At 37.5% G+C, this 25,485-nt stretch overlaps 1 protein-coding gene across 7 annotated transcripts in view; it reads left to right on the top strand.

Annotated features, from left to right (window-relative positions):
- LOC145681291 (palmitoyltransferase ZDHHC20-A) overlaps positions 1-25,485 on the top strand; it is a 149,758-nt gene that overhangs the window by 17,477 nt on the left and 106,796 nt on the right. For 6 of the 7 annotated variants that reach the window (XR_014130758.1, XM_081752932.1, XM_081752930.1 and 3 more), the window contains exons 3-5: positions 9,962-10,056; positions 17,727-17,847; positions 21,916-22,139. Coding sequence is in view for 6 of the 7 variants with exons in the window: in XM_081752932.1 (XP_081609058.1) it covers positions 9,962-10,056; positions 17,727-17,847; positions 21,916-22,139 (440 nt within the window). In the remaining variant the exon portion in view is untranslated. Of the gene's footprint in view, positions 1-1,965; positions 1,974-9,959; positions 10,057-17,726; positions 17,848-21,915; positions 22,140-25,485 lie in introns of those variants that run through there. The other variant, XM_081752933.1, reaches the window with a different exon arrangement.

The raw sequence follows: 25,485 nt of genomic DNA, 5'->3' as shown, positions 1-25,485 counted from the left end.
TATGATGGGACCTGCAGAAAACCACGATATCACTGCCCATACTGTAACAGAACCACCCCCCATGCTTTACAGTTGGGAGCAGACAGTCTGTATCGGTGTTCTCCATACGAAAACACGACCGGTTGTTGGAAACAAGGTGAAGATCGATTCATCGGACCACATTACGTATTCTCATTGCTCATGAGTCCACGCCTTGTGGTCCTTGCACCATTGGATACGCCTCTTCGCATTTACTGCTGTGACCAGGGGTTTGGCGATAGCGGCCCTGCCATGAATTTTCATTTTATGAAGTTCCCGTCGCACAGTTTTCGATGAAACCGGATTTTGTAGGCCGGAATTGAGTTCAGACGTAATTTTCATTGCAGTGGTCTTCTTTTTAGCTGCTACAATCCGTTTTAATGCCCTCCGGTCCCTATCTGACAGGATTGTCTTTCGACCACTGTTGTGCTTTGCAGACGCCGTTTGCCCATTAATTGTATATGCCCTCGTGACATTGTACACAGTGCCTTTCGATACCCCCACAATCTTCGCCACTGTTGCTACTGAAGCTCTAACCAGACGGGCACCAACGATCATGCCTCTTTGGAAGTCTGTCTAGTCGCCCATTTTACCGCACCACTTTTACACCATGACACACACAGGTGAACTGGTTACTGCTGACGGAAGAGGAAGGTCCACATGACACATTGAAAACAAAACAAAAAAAAAAAAAAAAAAAAAAAAAAACGATCGGCAACCGCGACACGTGTTGTACAGTAGAAGGCCAAACTTACGTCGTGTCTTGTATGAAGTGTTTTTTTTTTTTTTTTTTTCAATCCCCTTTATATTAGGTTATCTTTCAACATAGTCTCCATAACGGTTGATGGCTGTATGGGTTTGAAGATTCCGTGGTAAAAATCGTATCTTTGCGTGTTTAGCCACGTCGTCACGAAGTATTTGACCTCCTCGTCTGAAGCGAAGCGACGGCCTCCTAGGTGCTCCAAGTGCGGAAACAGGTGAAAGTCGCTTGGAGCAAGGTCTGGCCTGTAGGGAGGGTGGTTGATGGCCAGCAAAACTCTTTCAACAGGTTGGCGATCGTCAGTGACGTTTTCTCTACCAGCCACGAACTTTCTACACCATTCTGCGACATGCTGACGAGACATTACAGTCTCTCCTTAAACCTCAATCAACTGCCGTTGAATTTCAACCGCGGTTACATGTTTCGCCCATGTAAAAACAGCTTATTTCTTCGCGAGACGAGTTTTCCAAACTAGTCATCATTTGTGTTTATCTACAACTAGCGCCATATGGCGAGTGGCTGAAACTCTGCACAGTAGCCAACTTCATGTACTAAAATTATCGCACACTCCTAATTCCTCTAACGGAGGAATCTCCAGAAATATCTGCGTTGTGACCTTAGTTTCTGACCCTCCCTCGTATATTTAAAAAATGAAAACGCTGGATGGGTATGCGGATATTTTTTTTCTAGACATAACCATAAATGATAGAGTCGCAGGTTGAGAAAAATTTACTTACTTATCCATGGAAATCAAGTTCAGTGTGAACGTTGTTTAAGTTCCTCCAAAGTTCTAAGTATTGCTGGTCTACTGTGTTGATGGACAGAGTGAATTTTCTGGGAAGTGAAGGAGAGTGTGTAGCAAATTATCCTTCTAAATAACAGTTTGTATTAAAACCATATGAACTTAAAAAATCACTTGGCAATAATGACTAAGTGGCAGCGGCATAATCTTCCTTAACAAATGAAATTTTGAATCAAGTGCTTTTTAAGTTCATGTGATAAGTTCTATCGGGTGCACCTCGTTTGCGCACAGTTTTTTCCCAAAGATCTACGATAATCTGTAGTTGATTGACAGCTGATCGAAAAGTATAAAATCGTGGTTTTGCGCACAGTTTTTAAATGCGACGTTGCCAAATCTCAATATAATCATGCTTAAGCAAATCATGCAGTTGCGCACTGTTTCTATACTTGAGAATAAGGGTAAATATGAAAGATACGAAAGAAATATTCAATTCTGCTGTTCAATGTTTATTATATTCAATTCTGCTGTATGGTACATTTTTTACAACTTTAGTCCTTGAAATTTGTGTCCTACAACTTTAAGATATTTCATTCTCGAAACTTCGCTGTGTGTGGAGTTTTGAAAGTACCTGTATAATTTCATGATTTGTTCCCTCCTTTGAATTTCTTCTTCCCTTTGTGGTTTCGAATCACCTTTCCGTACCGAAGCGATCTTCAAACGTGTTTCATGCTGTATTTCAAATAAAACTGATACTACCTTATGGACATCAGGTGCACTAGAATAGATCTGGCTGTTGTAGTGACGGTGGAAAGATTCTGGTCCATTTGTTGTACTAGGTGCTGGAGATGGTTCACAAGCCCACATCTCTGGAGGGTACCTGAAAAGAAAAGGTAATCATGAATACCATATCCTATCACCGTTTAATTTTTTATTTTGAAATAATATTTTGATTTCCAGAACTGCTATAAAGTAGAAACTAATTTTCGGATCTCATTTCATATAATAGTTTGCTATTTCTGTGCGCTATTTCTATATTCATGCCTTTAATTTCTCAAACGAGAATGCTTCTAGCCTATATACTAGACAGTTTTTAATTACTTTGGCTGGAGACCCTCTACCTATTTAATTTTGATATTTATCATTCTTTAATAGTTAAAACTAAGTTAAGTGGTTTTTTTCCAGATCGGGACGGGTGTAAGCCACAGGGTTGTTATTGCCCTCAAAATTCATTATATCTTTTACATTTGTCAAACGAGAATGCTATTTCTGATTTGTAATATTACCTGCAATTATCTTCGATGTAGTTGTTCAGCACATAATCTGAACATCTAAATCCTTTGGTGTCAGGTGCCACCGAAATAAGATCAGCAAAGGCATCTGGTAGTTGCTCTGGAGATAAATACGGGAGTCCAAAAAATGTCTTTAGCCAAGAACCTAAAAAGCATAGAAATTAAATTGAGTTCAACATTGTTGACTTTTTTATGGATAGTTCACAACTTATATTTCCTAGAGTAGTCTTGCCTAGAGTAGTAGCCACAAATTCATATTTAGAAGACATAATCTAATGTCATGGTAGTAGAGTTACTTCAAAAGTCCACAGCTTAAAGAAGTAACTATAAAACCGAAAAGAAAAGTAATTAAGGCACAAATCATAATGGTACATACCTAACTGTGACTTTGAATCTAAATAGGCACTCGCTATCACTTTGTATCTTTCGCCACCATGCTTGACCTAGGTGGAACCTGCAACAACAAATATCACAGTCTGGGAACATCACTCTGATAGCTTCTATGGCAGAATTTTCAAAGTCTGTGTAAATATATCTGAGTGTCACTCTTGCGTCTAAACTGATAACCATCTTCCACATATCTTCGTAAGTCTCTTTTTATCTTTTTTTGGCAATAACGCGAAGCATAGAGGAACATAATATCCATTCTTATAGCCGTGAATGGTATATAGCTGGGCAAAATGTCGTGGAGAATATGCAAATGTCCCGTCAGCAAACAATTCCATGTTCTGGAAATCACACCAGAACCTGAAATGAAAAAAGAATAAAGGAATAATAATACCGAATAAGAATAAAGAACACATAGAAGCGAAACATTTTCTTCACTAGGCCTATATAGAAACAACTATATAAAAACAACATCAAAATCATCAAATAACAACATCAAAATCAACAACAACTAAAAAGGAACACATACCTGATGTTTTCATTGCATGCAAACAATGCTGTCTCGCTATGTATTCTGTTAGATAAGTGAGTTAGTGTGTTTGAAGAAGCCAAGAAAGTAAGGTAGTTGGAGTTACTTAGGTAATTTAATAAATTAGTTTATTTTATTTAATCAAATGAGTCCTGTCTTGTTTTGAAAAAAAAAAAAAAAAAACACTACAAAATATATTGTATATTAAGATCAAAGAATGAATTGGCAACGTTGCATACCATTTTGTGCGCAAAAGCATTAAAATGATTATTTGTTTTGCTTCTTATCTGCATGGAATGATAAGCTGGAAGAAAGTGTGCGCAAAAGCATTGCACCCGTTCTATCATGTCTTCGTTATACGTATTGAGGACGCAAAGACATTAAAACAATCGTGCCCCCGTTTTGTCTTTTGTTAAGTTCATTTATATGTAAGGAAATGAACTTTCGTTAATATTTCGGCCGAAAATAAACGACCTTGGTTACGAAGATAGGATATCTTTACTCGCTACTGATTTTAATCTATAATGCACTCCTAGTTGATGGATAAAGGGCTGCGGTAGGTCAGTGCTAGATCCTTCACTTTTTGTATGTGGGATCACAAAGGTTCGATCTCAGCTTGCGCCACGCGAGGTTTGAAATGGACTAGGGGGCGCGGTGGCTCAGTGGTAGAGCGTTAACCTCTGGTGCATGGAGTCCCGGGTTCTAAACCCTGCTCCCGCCAAGTGAACTTTGTGGTGAACAAACACCGTGTGCGTGGGTTTTCTCGGGGTTCTCCTTTCCTCCCAATTCCTTCATTTCATCCATTTCTCATCATCACCGTCTCCTTTAGCCGAACCGGCATAATCGTGAGACGTAAAACTTAAAAATTTCATTTCATTTCATTTTGAAATGGACTAACACCGTAGTTCCAACGTTTCCTCCAATTTCCTTTATTCATTATCATCATCACCATTTCTCTTAGCTTTGGTGCATAATTGTGACGTTAAAAAGAAAAAAGTTTAATATCACAAGTTGTCGAAAAATATTTAAAATTTCGAACGAGCTTATTTGACAGTATTTGTAAGTGGTAATATTTCAATTTCTGCTGCCCATAAAAGTTACTGTCAAGCTGCTTGAGATAATATTACTCTTCGTCTCTAGGCATAGATCAGTTTGGATGGTGCATTTGTGGACCATGCCATGGAGAACAGATTAAAATTCTTGTAAGGAAAGGTATTAGAACAATGTGTATCAACATATCATACGCCATTTGGCCGAACTACGAGAAGCTGTCACAGAAGAGTTCCACAAGATACCAGTACGGGTCTATCAAGCTGTTTGTGACAATATTAGATACTCTTCGTCTCGAGGCATGTATCGATTTGGATGGTGCGTTGGTGTACCATGCCATGGAGAACAGAGATTAAAATTCTTGTAAGGAAAGGTATTAGAACAATGTGTATCAACATCACATACGCCATTTGGTCGAACTACGGGAAGCTATTACAGAAGCGTTCCACAAGATACCAGTACGGGTCTATCAAGCTGCTTATGACAATATTAGATACTCTTCGTCTCGAGGCATGTATCGATTTGGATGGTGCATTGGTGGACCATGCCATGGAGAACAGAGATTAGAATTCTTGTAAGGAAAGGTATTAGAACAATGTGTATCAACATCACATACGCCATTTGGTCGAACTACGGGAAGCTATCACAGAAGCGTTCCACAAGATACCAGTACGGGTCTATCAAGCTGTTTGTGACAATATTAGATACTCTTCGTCTCGAGGCATCTATCGATTTGGATGGTGCATTGGTGGACCATGCCATGGAGAACAGAGATTAGAATTCTTGTAAGGAAAGGTATTAGAACAATGTGTATCAACATCACATACGCCATTTGGTCGAACTACGGGAAGCTATCACAGAAGCGTTCCACAAGATACCAGTACGGGTCTATCAAGCTGTTTGTGACAATATTAGATACTCTTCGTCTCGAGGCATGTATCGATTTGGATGGTGCATTGGTGTACCATGCCATGGAGAACAGAGATTAAAATTCTTGTAAGGAAAGGTATTAGAACAATGTGTATCAACATCACATACGCCATTTGGTCGAACTACGGGAAGCTCACAGAAGCGTTCCACAAGATACCAGTACGGGTCTATCAAGCTGCTTATGACAATATTAGATACTCTTCGTCTCGAGGCATGTATCGATTTGGATGGTGCATTGGTGGACCATGCCATGGAGAACAGAGATTAGAATTCTTGTAAGGAAAGGTATTAGAACAATGTGTATCAACATCACATACGCCATTTGGTCGAACTACGGGAAGCTATCACAGAAGCGTTCCACAAGATACCAGTACGGGTCTATCAAGCTGTTTGTGACAATATTAGATACTCTTCGTCTCGAGGCATGTATCGATTTGGATGGTGCATTGGTGTACCATGCCATGGAGAACAGAGATTAAAATTCTTGTAAGGAAAGGTATTAGAACAATGTGTATCAACATCACATACGCCATTTGGTCGAACTACGGGAAGCTATCACAGAAGCGTTCCACAAGATACCAGTACGGGTCTATCAAGCTGTTTGTGACAATATTAGATACTCTTCGTCTCGAGGCATGTATCGATTTGGATGGTGCATTGGTGGACCATGCCATGGAGAACAGAGATTAAAATTCTTGTAAGGAAAGGTATTAGAACAATGTGTATCAACATCACATACGCCATTTGGTCGAACTACGGGAAGCTATCACAGAAGCGTTCCACAAGATACCAGTACGGGTCTATCAAGCTGCTTATGACAATATTAGATACTCTTCGTCTCGAGGCATGTATCGATTTGGATGATGCATTGGTGGACCATGCCATGGAGAACAGAGATTAAAATTCTTGTAAGGAAAGGTATTAGAACAATGTGTATCAACATCACATACGCCATTTGGTCGAACTACGGGAAGCTATCACAGAAGCGTTCCACAAGATACCAGTACGGGTCTATCAACCTGCTTATGACAATATTAGATACTCTTCGTCTCGAGGCATGTATCGATTTGGATGGTGCATTGGTGGACCATGCCATGGAGAACAGAGATTAAAATTCTTGTAAGGAAAGATATGAGATTAATGAGTTACCACAGTCTTTGAAACACCAGATACACAATTATGGGCCACTCTGTATATAGACTCATTTTGTAATAAAAGATTAGAACTTTTGGCTTGTCCGACGTTTCTTAATCTTTTATGTTCATTTAGAATGTGTGGATAATGGATTAGGAAATTGGTTTTAAAAAACAAGTTTTAAGAAGCAAAGAAGTGACATCATTTCAAGGTAATTTACGCTACGTGGGACACTAGGAAAGTTTTGAACATGGATCTCTGGGTATGCAAAACTTTATTATAGCTATTACATTTTTTCAAAGTATTCTCCATGGCACTCCACACAGTCTTCTCCTTCTGAACCAATTCTGCACTTAACACTGACACTGCACTTAACTGCTCAGTGTAAGCAGTGAGGGGAAATAAATCTACGTCCACGAAGTTTATCCTTCATCGTAGGGAACAGAAAAGGTCACATGGTGCCAGGTTAGGATTGTAGGGTGGGTGGCTAAGAAGTTGAACACAATTGTCTTCAATGAATTCAACTGTGATGTTCGCTGAGTGAGCAGATGCATTGTCATGGTGCATCATGATTCCCCGTAGGCCAGTTCTTGGTCGTTTCCTCTGGATTTTATGGAACACTTCTGGAAGACAAAACATCTATGTACCATCTCACTGTAACTGTTCTTTGATTTTCCAAAGAAATAGTGGCTACATGTCCACTTGGTGAGAAAAATGTTGCACCATTTTCTTTCCAACACTTCTTGATCTTTTGACTTCCATGAGTGCTTCTTCGCCAGGAAACAACCACTCAGACGATTGGCGCTTTGTTTCGGAATCAAATTGATATATTCACGTTTCGTCACCAGTAAATATGTCTGACACCATTCGACACGAGTCTCCTTCTGAGCATCTGTCAAGTTGTGAGGCACCCAACGTGACGAAACTTTCCTCACACGCAGGTGTTTGTGTAAAATTTTTGAAACACTCTGCGAACTATTACCAAGAGCATACTCAGTGTCACTGTAGGTCACACGCGCATCTCACCTGATAATTTTCTCCACAGTATCAATGTTTTCTTACGTGATAGCTGTGGACGACCTCCCACTGCGCCCCTCATCATCGAGCGAGGCCCGGCCCCATTTGAATTCAGCATACCAGTGAAAAATTGTTGCTCTTGATGATGCACTGTCTCCAAATGCAACAGACAAACGTTCAAGGCACTGTGATTCATTTAAATCACTTTTTTGGTCGTACAAAATCATTGCACGAAAAGCTCTCCTTTCCAACTCTGACTGAAGCTCAACTAACGACAAATGCAGAGACCTTTCAGCGGAAAAAAGTTTTCACTTTCTGCGTTCCAGTTGTTCACATCTCAAAACTTTCCTAGTGCCCCTCGTATATACATTTAAAAGAAATATTTTTAAAGGGGCATTTTATATCTACTAAGATCTAAATTTAAAATCATTTATTCACAGAAAAGATGATGTAAGTGTTGTGTATACAGATTTTTACTCAGTATAGTAAAAGTTACGAATGGTGACCCAAAATGCTGAAAGAAAAAGTCTTATAAAAGAAACCAAGCTAATAGTTTGAATTTTATCGCGAATCCAGAAGGGAAAAAAATTACCACATAAAAATGATTTTCATGCTTTTCCCGCGGAAAGTTTAACAAATCCTGGAATCAAAGAAACAATAAGGGTTGCCACCTTTCCCGAATCATTAGACATCTCAAAAAAAAAAAAAAAAAAATCAGCGTTTTGCATTACACTTAAGCGGGACGCCAAATTATCCAAATACTTATAAAATGTGCGATAGAAATTCCTAGTTACATACATTTCTAACTTCGACGCACGACATGTACATACATGATTATTGAGATACCAGTACGGTTCTGTTGTTAAATTTTTTCTTGTTGGCAGCAGCGAAATCACCGCCAGTGATGCTAGTCTTTATTTGTAGCTGTCTTAACAGTCTATAACATCTGTTCAATCAACTTCCAATAAGATGATGATACTTGTTTCTTGTTTTTTATTTTATTTTATTTATTTAAAATTTTCGATGCAGTGTTCATTCATGAATGTTTGTATTTGTTTTCTATTATTTCTTAAAAAAATGTTCAATGTACAAATTTGGGTGTGAAGAACCGTCGGTCTGCAAATGTTGGATAAATGTGTACTTCTTTTAGTCTTATCAAAAGGTGGACACAGGGCCGGCTCTAACATATGTACAACACGTGCATTTGCACGGGCGGGAAGTTTCGAGAGGCGACAAAATTTGTCATAACTATTATTTAAAATAAATATTTCTTATTGGAAACAGACTCCATGATGATGGTAGTTAAATTTACTAAGCTGGCCTTCTATTTAAATACTACATTCATACATCTTGTTTAGGTCGCATTAGTTTAAGGTCACTTGGATAGTGCTAAGGCAGATGGTCAACAAATCCCAGCATGAATTGCTTCATTGTTGTCAAATACAAGAACTCAATTCTCGAACAGTAGCGAACACCTGTTCCATTTAGTTAGTTATCACAGTTTTGATACGAATGTAGTCTTGTCTTTGTTACAAACAAAATCCTTATTAAAGGTGGAAACAAGTTTTTTCATTATTATTATTAATTTTTAACAGCTGTAGAAGGTGAATCAAGAAATAAAGATAAAAGAGCTTGTTGCACTGCAATTGGAAACTGATCTATTGAGATTGAAGCTCGATATTGAATTCTGTGGAAAGGATTACCGTCTTTCCTCTGCAGGTGTGTTTGCTTTATCTTTCACTAACATAATAGATTATTATTTAAAGAGAAGAAAACACACTCTCAATGAGATTGTATTTGTAATATTTAGTGTGCAAGTGCCCTTTCCGTCCTGTCCGTTATTCATGATGGGATAGATACTTAAAATCGTGGCTTTTAAGATTTGTTGTTTCTGAAGAAAGGGGGACAACAAATCATGCCATTGCACGGGGCGGCACATTGCCTAGGGCCGGCCCTAGGTGGCAACCCTAGAAACAACACATAATTGTGCACCAAGTTGAGACATTTCATTTGTGGTTTTATTTATTTATTATTATTATTATTTTTTTAAGTATTAATGTATGTTTGTATGTATGAAACTAATGCTGTTTTCTTATCTTTTGCAGTGTTCTACTTAATAGGTTATCATATATTTTTTGCCATGTTTTTGTGGTCATACTGGCAGACTGTTTTCACGGAAATTGGTCGAGTTCCTAATCAGGTAAACTTATTGTTAATTACTAATTGATATAGTGGGATACATATCTAGTAACAGCAAATAAAAAGTTCTCGCTCGTTCAAGTATCCAAAAGTTCTAAATCTTGGAACGGTTTCGACGTACTCGTGACCTCTTTCTCAGTGCACCGAAATAAAATGTTACTACATGAAGCATATGTGAAATTCTGGTTGTCCATCCTATAGAATAAAAGTCATAAGTCTGTAGGTCGATAGTACGCTTTCCTTTTCTTCCCGATTTATAGGTAGTGGTCGCTAACGCTCTCACGTTTGGTGCGAGCGGTCATGATGGGGACACTCGGTCGGAAACGTGAGGCAGCTTTTTCAGGCCATCCATACTGAGTGAGCTTTTTCCTGGGTTTTCTTCATTCACACCAGCCAAATGCCGGATGGTACCTAACATAATAGTCTCAGACTGCTTCCTTCCTCCTCAATTTCCAGACAGTGTGATAGCCGACGGACGTCATTCCTCAGATGTGAGGGCTAATGTCATAGATACCGGAAACTCAGAAATCTAATTTAAGGATAATGTAAAGTCTGTTACGTATTTGTACGTAAGATCATACATTTTACATAGAACTATTCATCTGGAACTTTACTAAAAGAATGACCGAAACTTCTCTGACCATAGTATATAACTAACTCTAACTCTATGGCCTATGAAACCCGGAGGTTCAATGCCGCGTTCACAAAAGCTCTCCACTGACTTCTATCCTTAGCCAACTGGATCCAGTTTCTACTTTGTATTCCAATCTCTACGAGATCTATCTTAATATTGTCCTCCCATCTGCGCCTAGGTCTTCCTAATGGTCGTTTTCCGATTGATCTTTCAGTCAAGACTTTGAAAGCGTTTCTACTTTCTTCCATTCTAGCTACATGACTTGCCCACCTAAGCCTCCTAGACTTGACGACCCTAACAATGTTGGATAAATCTTATAAATTATGCAGTTCCTCGTTATGAAGTTGCCGCCATTCCCCATTCCCGTTCCTCTTGGGTCCGAATATTCGTCTAAGGATCTTGTTCTCACACACTTTGTCTGTTCTTCCCTCAGAGTAAGTGACCATGTTTCGCAACCATACAGAACAACAGGCGTGACTATCGTTTTGTATATTTTAAGCTTCAAATTCTTCGACAGAATTCGCGACAAGAGATTTTGAACCGAATAATAACACGAATTCCCTGCTTTTAGTCGACATTTTATTTCTTCGTAAATATGATTTTCCTCTTTTAATATTCATCCTAGATATTTGAAACTGCTCCTTTATCAAAAATATTATTAAATATTTTAACGCATCCATAATTTGCTGTATTACGATCCCGACGCACTTCCATGTATTTAGTTTTCTCTACATTTACTTCTAAACCCATGTCCTTGCAAGCTTTTAATTAGATCTCTGCATTTCATTCCAATGTTCTCCAATCATCCCCTATTAAATTTACATCATCAGCATATGCCATAACCTGGTGAATACCGTTCAATTGTAGGCCCTGGTTGCTATCTTTGATTTTCCTTATAGCGTATTCCAGAACGAAGTTAAATAATAATGGCGACAACGTATTTCCTTGTTTCAGGCCATTTTCGACGAAGCTCGTGGACAAAAATTTTCCTACCCGGACTTTACTTTGGGATTCATTTAAACATATCTTAATTAATCTAATTAGCTTTCTCGTTATTCCAAGTTCTGTATCAACAACTTAACGTTATCTTCGTCTAACCCTTTGATGATGGGTTAGTGTCTGATTAAGATAATGTTAAGTTGTCAAAACCGTAACACTGAATTTTACTTTCAATAAATAAGTGTGTATACTATGGTCAGAAATGTTTTAATTATTTTTGCACAGAAGTATAAATCGTACTAGTAACCTTATGCAGAGCTGTATATACCAGGAAATTTTCATTAACCATAAATTGGGAAGAACAGGAAACCTTACTGTGTACTTAGACTTATTCCATCCCTTTTATTCTACAGGACGGGCAAGCAGAGAATTTCGTACATGTCTTTTATGTAACAACAACTTTTCTTTAGGTGCACTGAGGAAGAGATGAGGCGTGCCCCGAAACCGTTCCATGATTTTGTACTTTTAGATGGTTAAACGAGTGAAAGCTTTTTTATTTACTGTTAAAGTTACTTTTAACTGAATGATATAACTAAGCTTACAGTGCCAATATGTTTATTCCAGCGAAATCGGCCACTTCTCTCATCCTCGGTCAGTCCAAGTATGAAACTCGGAAGAATTCACTCGCTGCTGGTGGAATATTTATAAAGTGCTTCTGGTGGAATATAGCACTATATGAGACAGAAACATGGACATTACGCAAAACAGGATTGGCAAAAACCATGGTTTTTATTTTTAAAAAAAACGTTTTTTTTTTGTTTAAACCAGGTTTTTATGGTTTAAATGATTTACTCTATATATTCATATCATATATGGACAGTATGAGGTTAATATATATTCTCCCATCTTTGTCATTAGTTGCCTTTTGGTTCAAAGTTGGCAATCAATGGTATCTCCATCTTTCTGTACGAGTTCCTTCGTGGCTAAGCGGTTAAGGTGCGCGCCTTTGGCGTGGGAGACCCGGGTTCGATTCCCCGCGGGAGCTCATATGGTTCGGATATCACGTTAATCATTAGGTCCTGTGTCATATAGCCTCGCTGCTGACAAGGACGTTAAACTCAAAATCAAATCAACTCCGCCTTTCTGTATATCTTATAGTACCATAACTACTGTTACAACTTGTGGGGCAGGCTGTACAATATGTGGATAAAGGCAGCACCTGCTTCCGTAATGCAGGAAGACATGAGTCATACTGCTTTGTATAAACAGTTATTGAATGGCACGCATACGTAAACCGTGTTGCTGTAATAACACTTCACAAGTTAATGAAGACAACAGAAGAGATTTTGAAACTTCTGCGGAAGCTAAAAATCCCTAGGATGTTCGTCTATCCCACCATCCAGCGATACACTGAAACTGGACCTGTAAAATGCCACACTAGAGAAAGTAGGCCACGAACATTGTGGACTCAGAGCTCGTCCAAACAGTTGCAGCGTGTGTGTAAAGAAATTCGGTACGAAGGTAGCAGTGATGGCTCGTGAACTGCAAATTTCCAAACTGTATGACGCGTGTGTTAAAATCGTAAAGAAAGAGATGGTGAAAATGCTTATTCTAGTCTTCGTTGACACACTGTCGTCGTTAACCTGAACAGAATATAACATTTCAGAAATAATAAATTTGTAGGAGAAGAATGAAGCTATCATGGAAACATAACAACAACAACACCAACACCACAATAAAGTATTGCAAATAACAACGGCAAGAGAACTAAACTAGGATTTATCTGACAATTCAGTGGTTATTTTTTTCTTCACTTTCACTTAAATGCAAAACACAGCTTTTTCTGTAGTCGTTTTGATATAAATGTGTCTCCATAGTGGCTAACAGCTTGATCTCTGAGTCGGCCACCTATGAGATAATGCATTGGATGCAAAGTCGATGATGAATGATCCAGAAGTCAGTAGGTCCCGTCTCATGCAGCTTTTGTGCTGAAAAGAGACGGCCTGCTCCATCTCAAGACAGGCAGAGGGTGCCCAATGATTCTCTCAGATTTTCATGAAATTTAAATATGTTATACTAGGTACAAAAATAAGGTACTCATATTTTTGCGTTTTGTTAAATAATAATAATAATAATAATAATAATAATAATAATAATAATAAAATAAATAAAAAGAATAAAAAAATGACCAAGTTATTCCCACTTGAAATTTTTGGTCAAATCTCCCGCGCTTTTGATGTCAAAATTTTCAAGTGCATGCATCTTAAGAACTATTCAAGATATTTTCATTCTGTTTTGTTCCTCTGAAAGCTCTACAAAATGAGACCAAATTCAGCTCTGAAAGTTACATACGTATTGAGCTTTTACAGCTGCAAGGGGAAAAAAAATAGACCCATTTTTGAGTCAGTATATCTCAAAAATCCCATCTATAGAAAATTACATATTTTCAGAATAGAATCAACAACGTCCCAACATGCTTCTGTATAAATTTTAGAGAGTAAATGCTTGGTTCAGATGTTAGAGCACATTTATTAATTGTGTTAATGCCGGAGAAATTATATATATTTTTTCTTTCTTCAAGTGCATACAAATTAGCTCTGCACATGAAAGCCTTTTGAACGTCAGATTATTCTTCTTGTGTTATGTCATAGTCTTCCTGACTGTCCTAAAGGATGGGGTGATGACGGAATCTTGAATATTTTCCACTGGTATTGCATACTCATGATCCCGCTGTTTTTCCCCCCTCTGGAAACTTATAACCTTTGGTCTGTCCAGCATGAAGTGTACTAGCACTTCCTGAAGTCCAAAATAAACTTATTTAGCCTTTGCAATCCACCAGTTATCGTAAATCACAGCCAAAATGAGCCAACTTTGATGTCTTCGATTTTACATGAAACAACACTCGGTATATATGTTGTAACTGTATAAATTTTGTCTTTATCGTGATCTGCTGTTCGTGCCGTGTATATCTTTTTACCACACAGATACCGTAAATGAGTCTTGTTTTTTTTTTCTTTCTTTTTTTTTTCAGCCCGTACATTGGTCCACTGAGCAATCTTTTCATCACAAAATTCTTGAACTTCTGTGGATGCAAGATTGGTAATGGTGATGGCTTTCGTATATTTTGTAACAGTAGCAGCAAATTCTGTTGCATTTTGAATGCATTCCACATGCTCTGATGTCAGATTGTGCTTCGTTGCAACATACTTTACTGTTCCACCTGTTTCATCACAGGAAGATTTTCCGTGACCTGTTGCTGAATTTTATCCATTTATTTTCGAAGTTTGAGTTCCTGAGTTTGCCAGTAAAGCATGTGCCGAATCATGGGAAGGTCATCACTAACAAGTGCATAATTTTTAGTGTTGTTGGCACAGTAGGAAACTCCAGTAAATATGATGACCTGGTCATTTCTCTGATGATAGCTGTGAATCTCATCTTTAATTATGACCGTTTTCAATTTTCAGCAAAATCTACATGGAGCACCAGATGATGAGAATCATCTTTGTGGCTATGGCTTTTCTTTGTATTTCTTTGGTGTGAAGATGAGTCACTGCCTTCAGAGTCCATGTTGCTGCTACTTCAGTGAAAACATGTGCTTCTGTTGACTTCTTCACTAGATTTCTTGCTTCCCACACTGCAAATGAAATTTCTTGATCATTATCTTTTTCCACTAATCCAAGAGACTCTGAATTGATTATTTTCTTTCCTGGACAATCTACGCATTCTCAGTAGAAGTAAGATTCACGTGGAGGGGAGCACAGCACCAGATTTTGCAAGTGTTGCCTGATTTCAGTTTTGTCATTAGGCAGCGATGTGCTGAAACTTTTTAAGAGGCTCTATCACTGCGAAATTAAAATACCGCTAATTTTACAGTAATTACATGATATCTTCAAATAGATAAAAGATAGATGAAAAGTGGAACAAGGCCTCCCTAGAGAATGTTATTTTGCATGAGTTACCGTTATCACGAGTTAGCTAGTAGCTTTCCGTTTGCAGTTATTTAGAAACGCGAAAATAAATTCCGATTTTCTAAATGGTTGGAAATCGAAAGCAGATAAGTGAATCGTGATAACGGTATCTCACGTAAAATAATATTGTCTAGGAAGATCTTGTTCCACTTTTCGATTATATTTAATCTATTGGAAGATATCAAACAATTACTGTAAAATTAGCGGTATTTTAATTTCGCAGTGATAGGGCTTCTTAACGCTGCACAACAGAGTTCAAAGTTTGCACAGTATATGCAAACACATACTTCTCGTGGTGGATAGGGAATAACCTATTTCGGGCAAAATGTGTAAAACTTTGACACGCCACTTTTTACATACGGATGGTCTTCTGTGAACTTGTGGTAAATTTCTTTAGGCGCTTAACTTTTTGAATACGCCCACCATTTTCTCTCACTGTGATAACGTCCTCAGCATTGGAGATCTGGTCAGAGCAATCAATATCGTCACTAAGGTAATAACTAGTTGCAAGTGCCACAGTTTCTGGAGGTAATGAGTGACCTAAATACGGATCGGGAATGTAGTATACTCCATGCATTCGTTGTATTCTTCTGGATCTGTCTGTCAAGTGCTTTGTCACGTGGGGAAACCGGAACAGCAATTCCGTCTTCGTTATGTTGTTGGGTACAATTATCATCAATCGTACTTTTTTATTATAAGAGCGGCATCCTTCAAAGGCAGCATTAATCTTCTTATGCCATTGTTCGCAATTAACATACTCTTCAAAGCTGAGCAATTAAATTTTGTGCATGGACAGGGACATAATAAATTACAGCCAACTTAGAGTATGTTTCTGCTTCAAATTCTGTTATCAGGTGCTTTCGGTTTCTGGTCACACAAGCTCCTCTTCTCTCAGGCTTTACAGAAGTAGATGCTCTCAGTGGTGTCACATTCATTTCAAGGTTGGAAATTGTTGTATTCATAACTTGCATTACTTCTTCACTTTCATTAAATGTTGTCCTCACCAAGTACAGTCAATCCAGGATCACTTTCTTCTGTAGAAATATTTGCTGTGCTTGCACTTACATAGGAAACATACTCTGCTTGTTTGGAGATGTCAGAATTCGCTTCAAATGTCTTTGAATACCGGTGATTACAGTTGAAACAAACTCTGATGTATCTTAAATAAGTTTTTCAATAAAAAGGACATATCTTCCAGCTTCACAAATCTATATGTTGTGCTTTTGTACACCACATTTTTATGTTCAAAATCTGGTCACTTATATCTTTCATCAGAAAACAGATTTTCCTCTTTTCTCCCCAAAACTTTTAGAATTATGTGCATAGAACCTTACCGCAGGAAGGTGATCCATGAAATGATACAAAAATACCAGCAAATTTTCAAGCCTCAGTACATGACTTTTAACATACATTCCAATTTCCAGCTGAGTTTATAATGTAAAATTGGATGAAACCAGTCTTCTGATTGGCTGGGAGTTACGACTTTTGAACCACACTTCGAAAATGATCTCATTTCAAGAAGTAATAAGACGAGTTGTTTATTATAAGATCCTGAAACATAAATAATAAAATAAAATAAATTTGTATGTAGATAATTGTTATCTAGTAGCAAAAGATAATTCGTTACATTTGTTGTATATTAACGATTATACCAGTAATTATATTAACGATTATGTAATTTCCAGAGATGAATTTTGTCTCATTTTGTAGAGCTTTCAGAAGAATAAAACAGAATGAAAATATCTTGAATAGTTCTTGAGATACATGTATTTGAAGATTTTGACCCCAAAAGTGCGCGAGATTTGACCAAAAATTTCAAGTGGGCATAACTTGCTCCAAAAAATTATTTTGGGCAAAACACAAAAATATGGGTTCCTTATTTTTGTACCCAGTATAATATATTTCAATTTCACGGAAATCTGAGAGAATCACCAAACAGATTATTTGAAATTTGCCTGAGTTGAAATGGAAGAGGCCAAATTAAATTTGAACCAATGAAAAAAAATCCTGTGAAAATGATTTTTTTTTTCTAGGTCATACGATGTAACCGTAATACTTACTTATTGTTCAAAATTCACAAGTACTTGTTTTTGAAAAAAATATCACATTTTCTTCATTTAAACTTTTCAGTTTAAGGTGCCGAAAGCAGAAGTTGAAAAATTGGAGCAGGCAGAAAATGAACAAATACGGAGGCAGATATTGGAAAGATGTGCACAAAACGTACCAGTGACAAATCGCACTATTAATGGAGGTAAGTGACCTTAAGGAGTGCTATAAATTATTAGGTTGGAGCGAATGAAATGTCTGTTTAGACATCTGGTAAGGAAACTCACTTCAGTAACACTATATATGGATGGACTGAGGTCACGCGTCTGACGTCACAGTCTCTGTACATGTCCAGAAAACAGGCTGCGGTACCCAGTCATCAAGAGGCAGCGCGTTACTGAACAGGGTTTCACAAAATTGCCACATGGAGGGTAAACAGTTGCGAATGATTATACGAATTCAAGCTGAGAGTAATTCTTCCCAGCAAGCAGAAAATAAATTAATAAAAATAACAGTGTAGTTAGGTCAGGAATCATTTGTAAACACACAATTTGCTGGTGGTGTCAAGTTTGTCCGGTGGCAGCATTGAAAAATAAAATGAAATATTACAGTTTCATAACGTCCCGTGGTTATGCAGTGTAGGCTAAAGGAGACTGCGATGATGAGAAATGAATGGAAGGTGGAATAAAGAGAAACGGGAGAATCCCGAGAAAACCCACCCACACAGGGTTTGTGCACTGCGCGGAGCCCTAAGGAAGTGCGTCCGTAAGAAGCAGGCGCGTCAGCAATGGCAATTATACGCATATACGAGATCGTTTACAACGGCTCACTATAAGTCACAGTACCGGCTCCGGAGCCGTCGGTAGATTTGGGAGAGATGCTAAATGCCATCCATTTTCAGCAGCAGATTGCTATTTCAGATGGGGGGGGGGGGAGAGGACGGTGGCTCAGTGGTAGAGCGTTCACCTCCGGTGCTTGGGGTCCCTGGTTCGATCCCAGCTTGCGACGTGTAGACTTTGTGGTGGACAAATACCGTGCTCGTGGGTTTTCTCGGGGTTCTCCCGTTTCCTCCCACTTTCTTCATTCCACCATTTCATTCATTTCTCATCACCACCGTCTCCTTCAGCCTAACCGGTATAACCGTGGGACGTAAAACTTAAGATTTCATTTCATTTGCTATTTCAGATAAAAAGTTTGATGTGCTATGACAAACTATATATTGAGGCGATTGTATAATGATCAATGTTAAGAACGTTTCCTCAGCCATCTCTCCCACCCACAGATAGTTATGTTGCTGATATGATGGGAATAATCCATTGTCTTTCTCAGGCGAGGTTGAGTCATCAATGCACACTTGTTGTCACGTCACATTACGATACGTTACAAAGCAGAACTCCACGAAATGCACCGCAAACATGCCCGAAACTATTGTAAAGTTTTCTGCCTTTTTGGGTTAGAGCTAAAAGATGGTACACAGGAGTTTGGACTTTCCCAACACCTTTTATATTAAAAGTTTTCCTCTTGAATACAAAACATTACAAATAAGTACAAGTTTCTCTAATTATTTGGAGGTTTATTGGTGAATTATAATTACATGGGCGCATGGGGGGGATAATCTAAATTAGCAAAAAATTCGCTGCTTACCAATAAATCCTCCCCTGGAAAGTTTAAACTTTCCAAGTGAGGATTGATTGGTAAGTAGCCAATTTTTTGTTAATGTTAGTTTATTGGTGAAGATTAAAGGACCTCAATGACCATGCGTTTTAGGGCGTATTGGATAGGTGCCTCTCAATGGCCGTACATCTTAGAGAGGGGAGTTGGAATTCTCAATGATCGTGCATCTTCGAGAATTTGGTGATTAGGGGCCTCTCAGTGACCGAGTGTCTTAGAAGGATAGAAAGAAACTCAAGACCATGTGTCTTAGAGCGTATAGGAAAGGTAGCTTTCAATAACCAGCGTCTTAGGGAGTTGGTGGTTTAGTCAATCGGGCGAGATTGATATCTTCTGTGGTCTCCTCGTTTATCCTAAAATGTCAGCTACCTTCGCTGATGTCCTTCACTGACCGACCGTTGAGAATGGTGGACGGTGTCCTTTTGTGGATGTCGTCTGTGGAGTGTTGACATCTAGCACGTGGTGCAGAAACACATGGTTGCATCTTGCATATATGTCTGTATTTTCATTTATTTTCGATAGTGTCTGAAGAAGGATATGTTAGATATCCGAAACCGTTACAAATTATAATTTAAAATAAAGTGGGTTTTAAGCTTTGGACAGTGTTTGTTTTGTTAAAATATATATAGTGTTCGAAGTGGAAAAAAAAGCAGAGGCGGTATGTTTTATTACAATTTTGACTTGACATATCGGCTATCTAAATGGCGAAACACAATGAGGGTATGTTGGCTCAAAGATTGCATTTCTATTTACACAATGACTCAAAACCATGGGAGAGCTTCTCTGTAGTTACGGAGAAAGGGAGTATGGAGAGGCTTTGCCCCCCGCCCCCAACTTTCTGAGCAAAATAAAAAATATTCCCTTAAAAACCGAGTTTTTATATGAACAATTTTTAAACAATTCCTCGCGGGAAAACTTCTGAACCTCCACTCGACTGTGGGTATTCCAGACTCCCGGAAGGTTCTTCTCCTCCACAGCAGAAAACCCCTAAATCCGTCCATGCTCAAATTTTCAGATTTGAATGGACCCAAAGTTCACTTCGTACTTGTTCATGTACGCAGAACAACCAGATCCACTATTATTGTATGCAGCCACGTTCTTTAAATTTGGCCTCTCTTTGTGCTTTAGTAAGATAATCAGGAAATGCAGCAAAATTCTTGTCATGAGGATTAACTTTCTGATAAATTAATTTATTGGGGAAGCATGTAAGAAAGTAACTTTTTATTTTTACTAAAAACTTTTTATTGAAAATATTTAATTTCCATTAACTAGCAATTTCATATTAAATTAAAAGTAATCGTCACAAAGATCTAAATATTAGGAATACACTCACGCATACAGTTATAATCACGTCACACATATTCACAATGTTATCCAATTATTAGGAAAAAAAGGACTTTTTAATGAAAACAACAGATTTTTGATTGCATAAACTATATTTTTTCTCTAGTAAATACTGGACTCAGTTACGTATTTCTTTATCATTGTTGGCATTAAAGAAATCTCGACGAACTCATAACAATATTTTCCGATTTCAGTTTAAACGAGTCGCCCCAATATACTACTTTTTGTTTGGATTAGGTCCACGATTCTTTCGTTTCCGTCATGTGACCCTCATCTGTAGCCAACACAAGTTCTTCTGTAAGTGCAAAGTGTAAACTTCTTTATAGACACCTCATTTTGAAAACAAAATTTAGTAAAAATGACCAAAATGGAAACTTAGAAATTATTTCTATATGAGAAATAAAATCCTTGACGTGCAAAACTATTGGCCAATTACAGTTTTTAAAAAAATGAATTTATTTAAGGTATATTAGCACCCATTTCCAGTGACGGTATATATATCTCGGGTGATTCAATAAGAACGTACCAGGCCTATATCGCAGCTAATACTGTGCGTAGAGCCTTCAAACAAAAAAATTGCATTATCAAATCGTATGTGTTGAATGCAATAAAAATAGCAGCGACACCAGTGGCGCATTATGAATATCTCCAACGGGAGTCATCTGCAAAATTTGACATAGAAACAGGGGTTGGTTATGCCTCCATTGAAACAAGCGCACAATGGGAGAAACGTCGGGAGGAAATACCCTCGCACCATCTGACTTTCACTTAGTAATGCGACCGTGTTGCTGCCAACGAGGAAGAAATAAGCCAAGGTGTTTCCTCTCGACGTTTCTCCCATTGTGCGCTTGTTTCATTGGGGGCATAACCAACCCCTGTTTCTATGTCAAATTTTGCAGATGACTCCCGTTGGAGATATTCACGATACGTCACTGGTGTCGCTGCTATTTTTATTGCATTCTACACATACGATTTGATAATGCAATTTTTTGTTTGAAGGCTCTACGTACAGTATTAGCTGCGATATAGGCCTGGTACGTTCTTATTGAATCACCCGGTGTGACAGATATTTTCTATTAATCTTACCTGATGGGCGAAGAAGAGGTACTTTAGTTAGTTGCTAATAATTAAAATTTTACAAAACCTAAGACCATGTTGAATAGTGATCAGGTTAGAAAGGTGGCTAAGTTAAAAGGTTATATTGTATGATTTAAATACCAAATGCTGAAGATTTATTTTGAAATTTTTTCTTTCACAGATCTCCGTTACTGTGAGAAGTGCAATCATATAAAACCAGACCGAGCTCACCACTGTAGCGTTTGTGGAGAGTGTGTGCTGAAAATGGACCACCATTGTCCCTGGGTGAATAACTGCGTAGGATTCACCAATTATAAATTCTTTATCCTTTTTCTGGGATATGGACTGTTATATTGCCTTTATATAGCCTTCACTACCCTCAAGTACTTCATTAGCTTCTGGAAGGTACGTACAGTAATTTCCTTTGATGCAAAACATACCTTCCGGAAACGAAAAGGTGTGTTCGGAAAGTAAGTTTCCAGTGTCGTTCACATTTACTTACTGTTTAGTTTTCAACACGTTTGAGAATATGGTTAATTTTGCCATATAGTTACCGTCAGTATTTAAACATTTATTCAGAATTCCATCGAGAACTTTGGGTAATTTTAAAGCGAAAAGTGGTTAAACGTAACCCAGTTCGGTTTCTTAATTAAGAGAAGCTATAAAACACGTGTGGATTACAGAAATTACACAAGAATAGTGGGGAAAATTGTCTATCCATGCCTTGTCATATCCAAGCTGTTTAAAAAAAAAAAAAATGCATACCAAATATTGAACTCTCTCTCAAGAGAGTGTACTTTAGTGTGTTTCTGTTACTGAAATATATCCTTTGTATGTGTCTTTAAACTGAAATGTATAATTTATATCCATGTACATCCATATCTAAATGAGAATGTTCTTATGTATTCGTAAGCAATGACACTTATTTGTGGTGAGTCGTCCATTCTAGACAATACTCTGTATAGCAATCGATAGAAGACATGAAGCTTTACTCAATGACATCCTTAGGATAAATTCTTAGGCGTAGTTTTTGAGAAAATCGAAAGAAACTAAATTTTATGCGTTATAAAGTATGCCATTCGGTGCCAATAGTTTTTATTATTATTATTTTGATGGGAGACATTTATTTGTGTAGTGTATATGTAGCAAAATACATTGTTACTATAACTGACCTGGGTTCGAGTCCTGTTCAGGGCGAACGGTTAATAATGTTTTTGGGTATTTTATTATTAAGCTTTTACGGTCCAAAAGGTACGAGTCGCTGGACGTAATGAAACTATAGTCGCTAATATCGCCAAGAACACCTTTTATCCAAGTACAAGCTTGTAACCAGAAAGTTAATACCTTGTACAACGCTAAACATAACAATGCAATAATTATTCGTTAACTATGTATTCTATGTATTTTACATTGCAATTGTTACTTTTGGGAGCTCAAAAGATGTAATATTATTTGTAACATTTATTAAATATGTAATTAAAATGTAACACGCAACTTACCATTAATTATACACAAATACAATAACACTAACACATCAATATACTTTGATTATATCATCGTACTTTATTTTTTATTTATTTTTTACTTTTTATTTTAAGATTAGCCCCGTTATTTATTAGTTCGCGTCGCGGATGCGTGATTTATTTTCCGGCACTGTATATAAACGTATATCACAAGTATTAATTCTGTTATGGCACTAGTATTGAACTACATCGATCTTGCTTACATTTTAGAAGAAACAGCTTCCACTGAATTGTTGAATGAAGAAGGTATTCCAATAGACACCATGATGACGAAACTGCGTATATCAAACTATGTCTGGTTTCCTTCAGCTACTAAAGTACGTTTTTGTAGAGATTTTGTTTTTTGCAGGCTAATTATATATATATGCTGATCATTATTAACAACTTGTTCTCACTTACTTTTTATAATAACGAAACCGACTACGTTGCATGGAGTAGAGCGCCAATTAAAAGCGCATCGATATTTAATTACATCTTCTTGTCTTGATGCAAATTCTGCACTGTCACTGTTCTTTTCCCTCTTTCACTTCCTCCTCTCCCGCCGACTGCACAGTACACAACGGTGGAGGAGAAGGGTAAGGTATTATGTTATTAATAGAGAAATTAACATTTATTCGCTTTTCACCGTTTTAAGCATATTAATTAATTGAGATACGATTAATTATAACTTAATGTGCTTATATTATAGTTTTATAATAATTAAAACACTGGAAAATTCATTTCAAAGCACTGTTTGATTTGGTCCCATCGGGAACGTTCCGAAGAATTTTATACACACTGTTTTGACGAGAATGGAAAAGAAAGAAGTTATTTTTAGAAATGATCTAATTATATCATTAAAAACTTTTAGTGATAGAATCACATGAGGGTTGTTCAGAATGTTTTTTATATATTTTGATTTTAATGGCACAGCCATAGTAGATTGTATTTATTGTTCATTTATTTATCTCTAACAGTGATACACAGTGCTTTATGCACATACTATTTGTATATAAATAGGTAGGATTCCCCTACTTCCTGCTTTCATGAACAGATTGAAACGAGTTTCTCGTTTTCACCTTTTAATACAGCTCCGTAACCAAGAAATACTGAAAAAATAATCATATAAAAAAATGCAGCTTTTGAAATGCCCGCTATTTTTGTTAAGTAAATTGGCAGCACTGAATGTTGCACGATTTTCACCTGTTGTCTTTGTGGTTAGTACTCACGGAGCGCTGAATAGCACATGGTTGTCATCTGTCTTCTGTACGGGTAGGAATGTGAAACGCTTCATGACGGAACAGCGTAAGTCATAGTGAAAACTTATTTACAAATATTTTAAATGCTGTGCAGAGATTGTTCGCAAACTCTGTGGAATGTTTGGTCAACGTAATGCAGCAAATAAGTCGAGACTAATCGCTAAATTTGAGAAAACTAGTTCGGTTGTGGAAATTAAACCTTCGGGCCGTCCTTGTGTTAGTCGTTCTGCGGAAAACATAGCTATAGTGAATGCTAATGTTCCTGTAAGTCCGCCGAAATCTATTCGCCGACGTTTACAACAATTGAATATTTCCATAACCACCATGCAACGAATTCTGAAAGATCTGCATCTCGGCCTATAAAATCCAACTGACACAAGAACTGAAGCCAGACGTTGCATTCTTTATGGTATACCTGATATTAAAGGTGATGAAAGGGAAAAATAAATAGGACTAACCAAAGATTGGGCACAGCTAATTGCACTGATCAGGTACTAATCTGGGTAGCTAAATTACTACAAGTAATTATCATGAACTCTTATTAATCACTTATTTATTCCGTTAATAAACTTGGACATAATCTAGATACACTTACGAATAATGCCGTACTCTTATCTTAAATCACAAGCAATCGTAACATGAATCTCACTTCTTATTGCAATTATCCAGTTTTCAACAACCACAGATTAATACATTTCATTATCTTCTACTACTCCACGTACATGGCGTAAAACACTAGTCATTTGTTGCCAAATCTGATATTCCCCACTATTCAATACCCAACAAAAGGGTACAAAGTTTCTTGACAGATCATCTTAGTTTGTTAAAGATCTATCAATCTACGTGTTCAAGCTAGGAGCCATACGTTATCATGCTTAAAAGGAATCTCTTTGCCAGAACCAAAGGACGTTTCTTCGGAGCGCCAAATAATGATATTCCAACCGTACCTAAACATTTAAAGGAATCAGAACATTAAGGAAATAAAATGAA

Source organism: Thermobia domestica, chromosome 3 (genome assembly GCF_964235325.1).
Source record: "Thermobia domestica chromosome 3, izTheDome1.hap1.1, whole genome shotgun sequence".
NCBI lineage: Eukaryota > Metazoa > Arthropoda > Insecta > Zygentoma > Lepismatidae > Thermobia > Thermobia domestica.
This window is presented reverse-complemented; position numbering and strand designations above follow the sequence as displayed.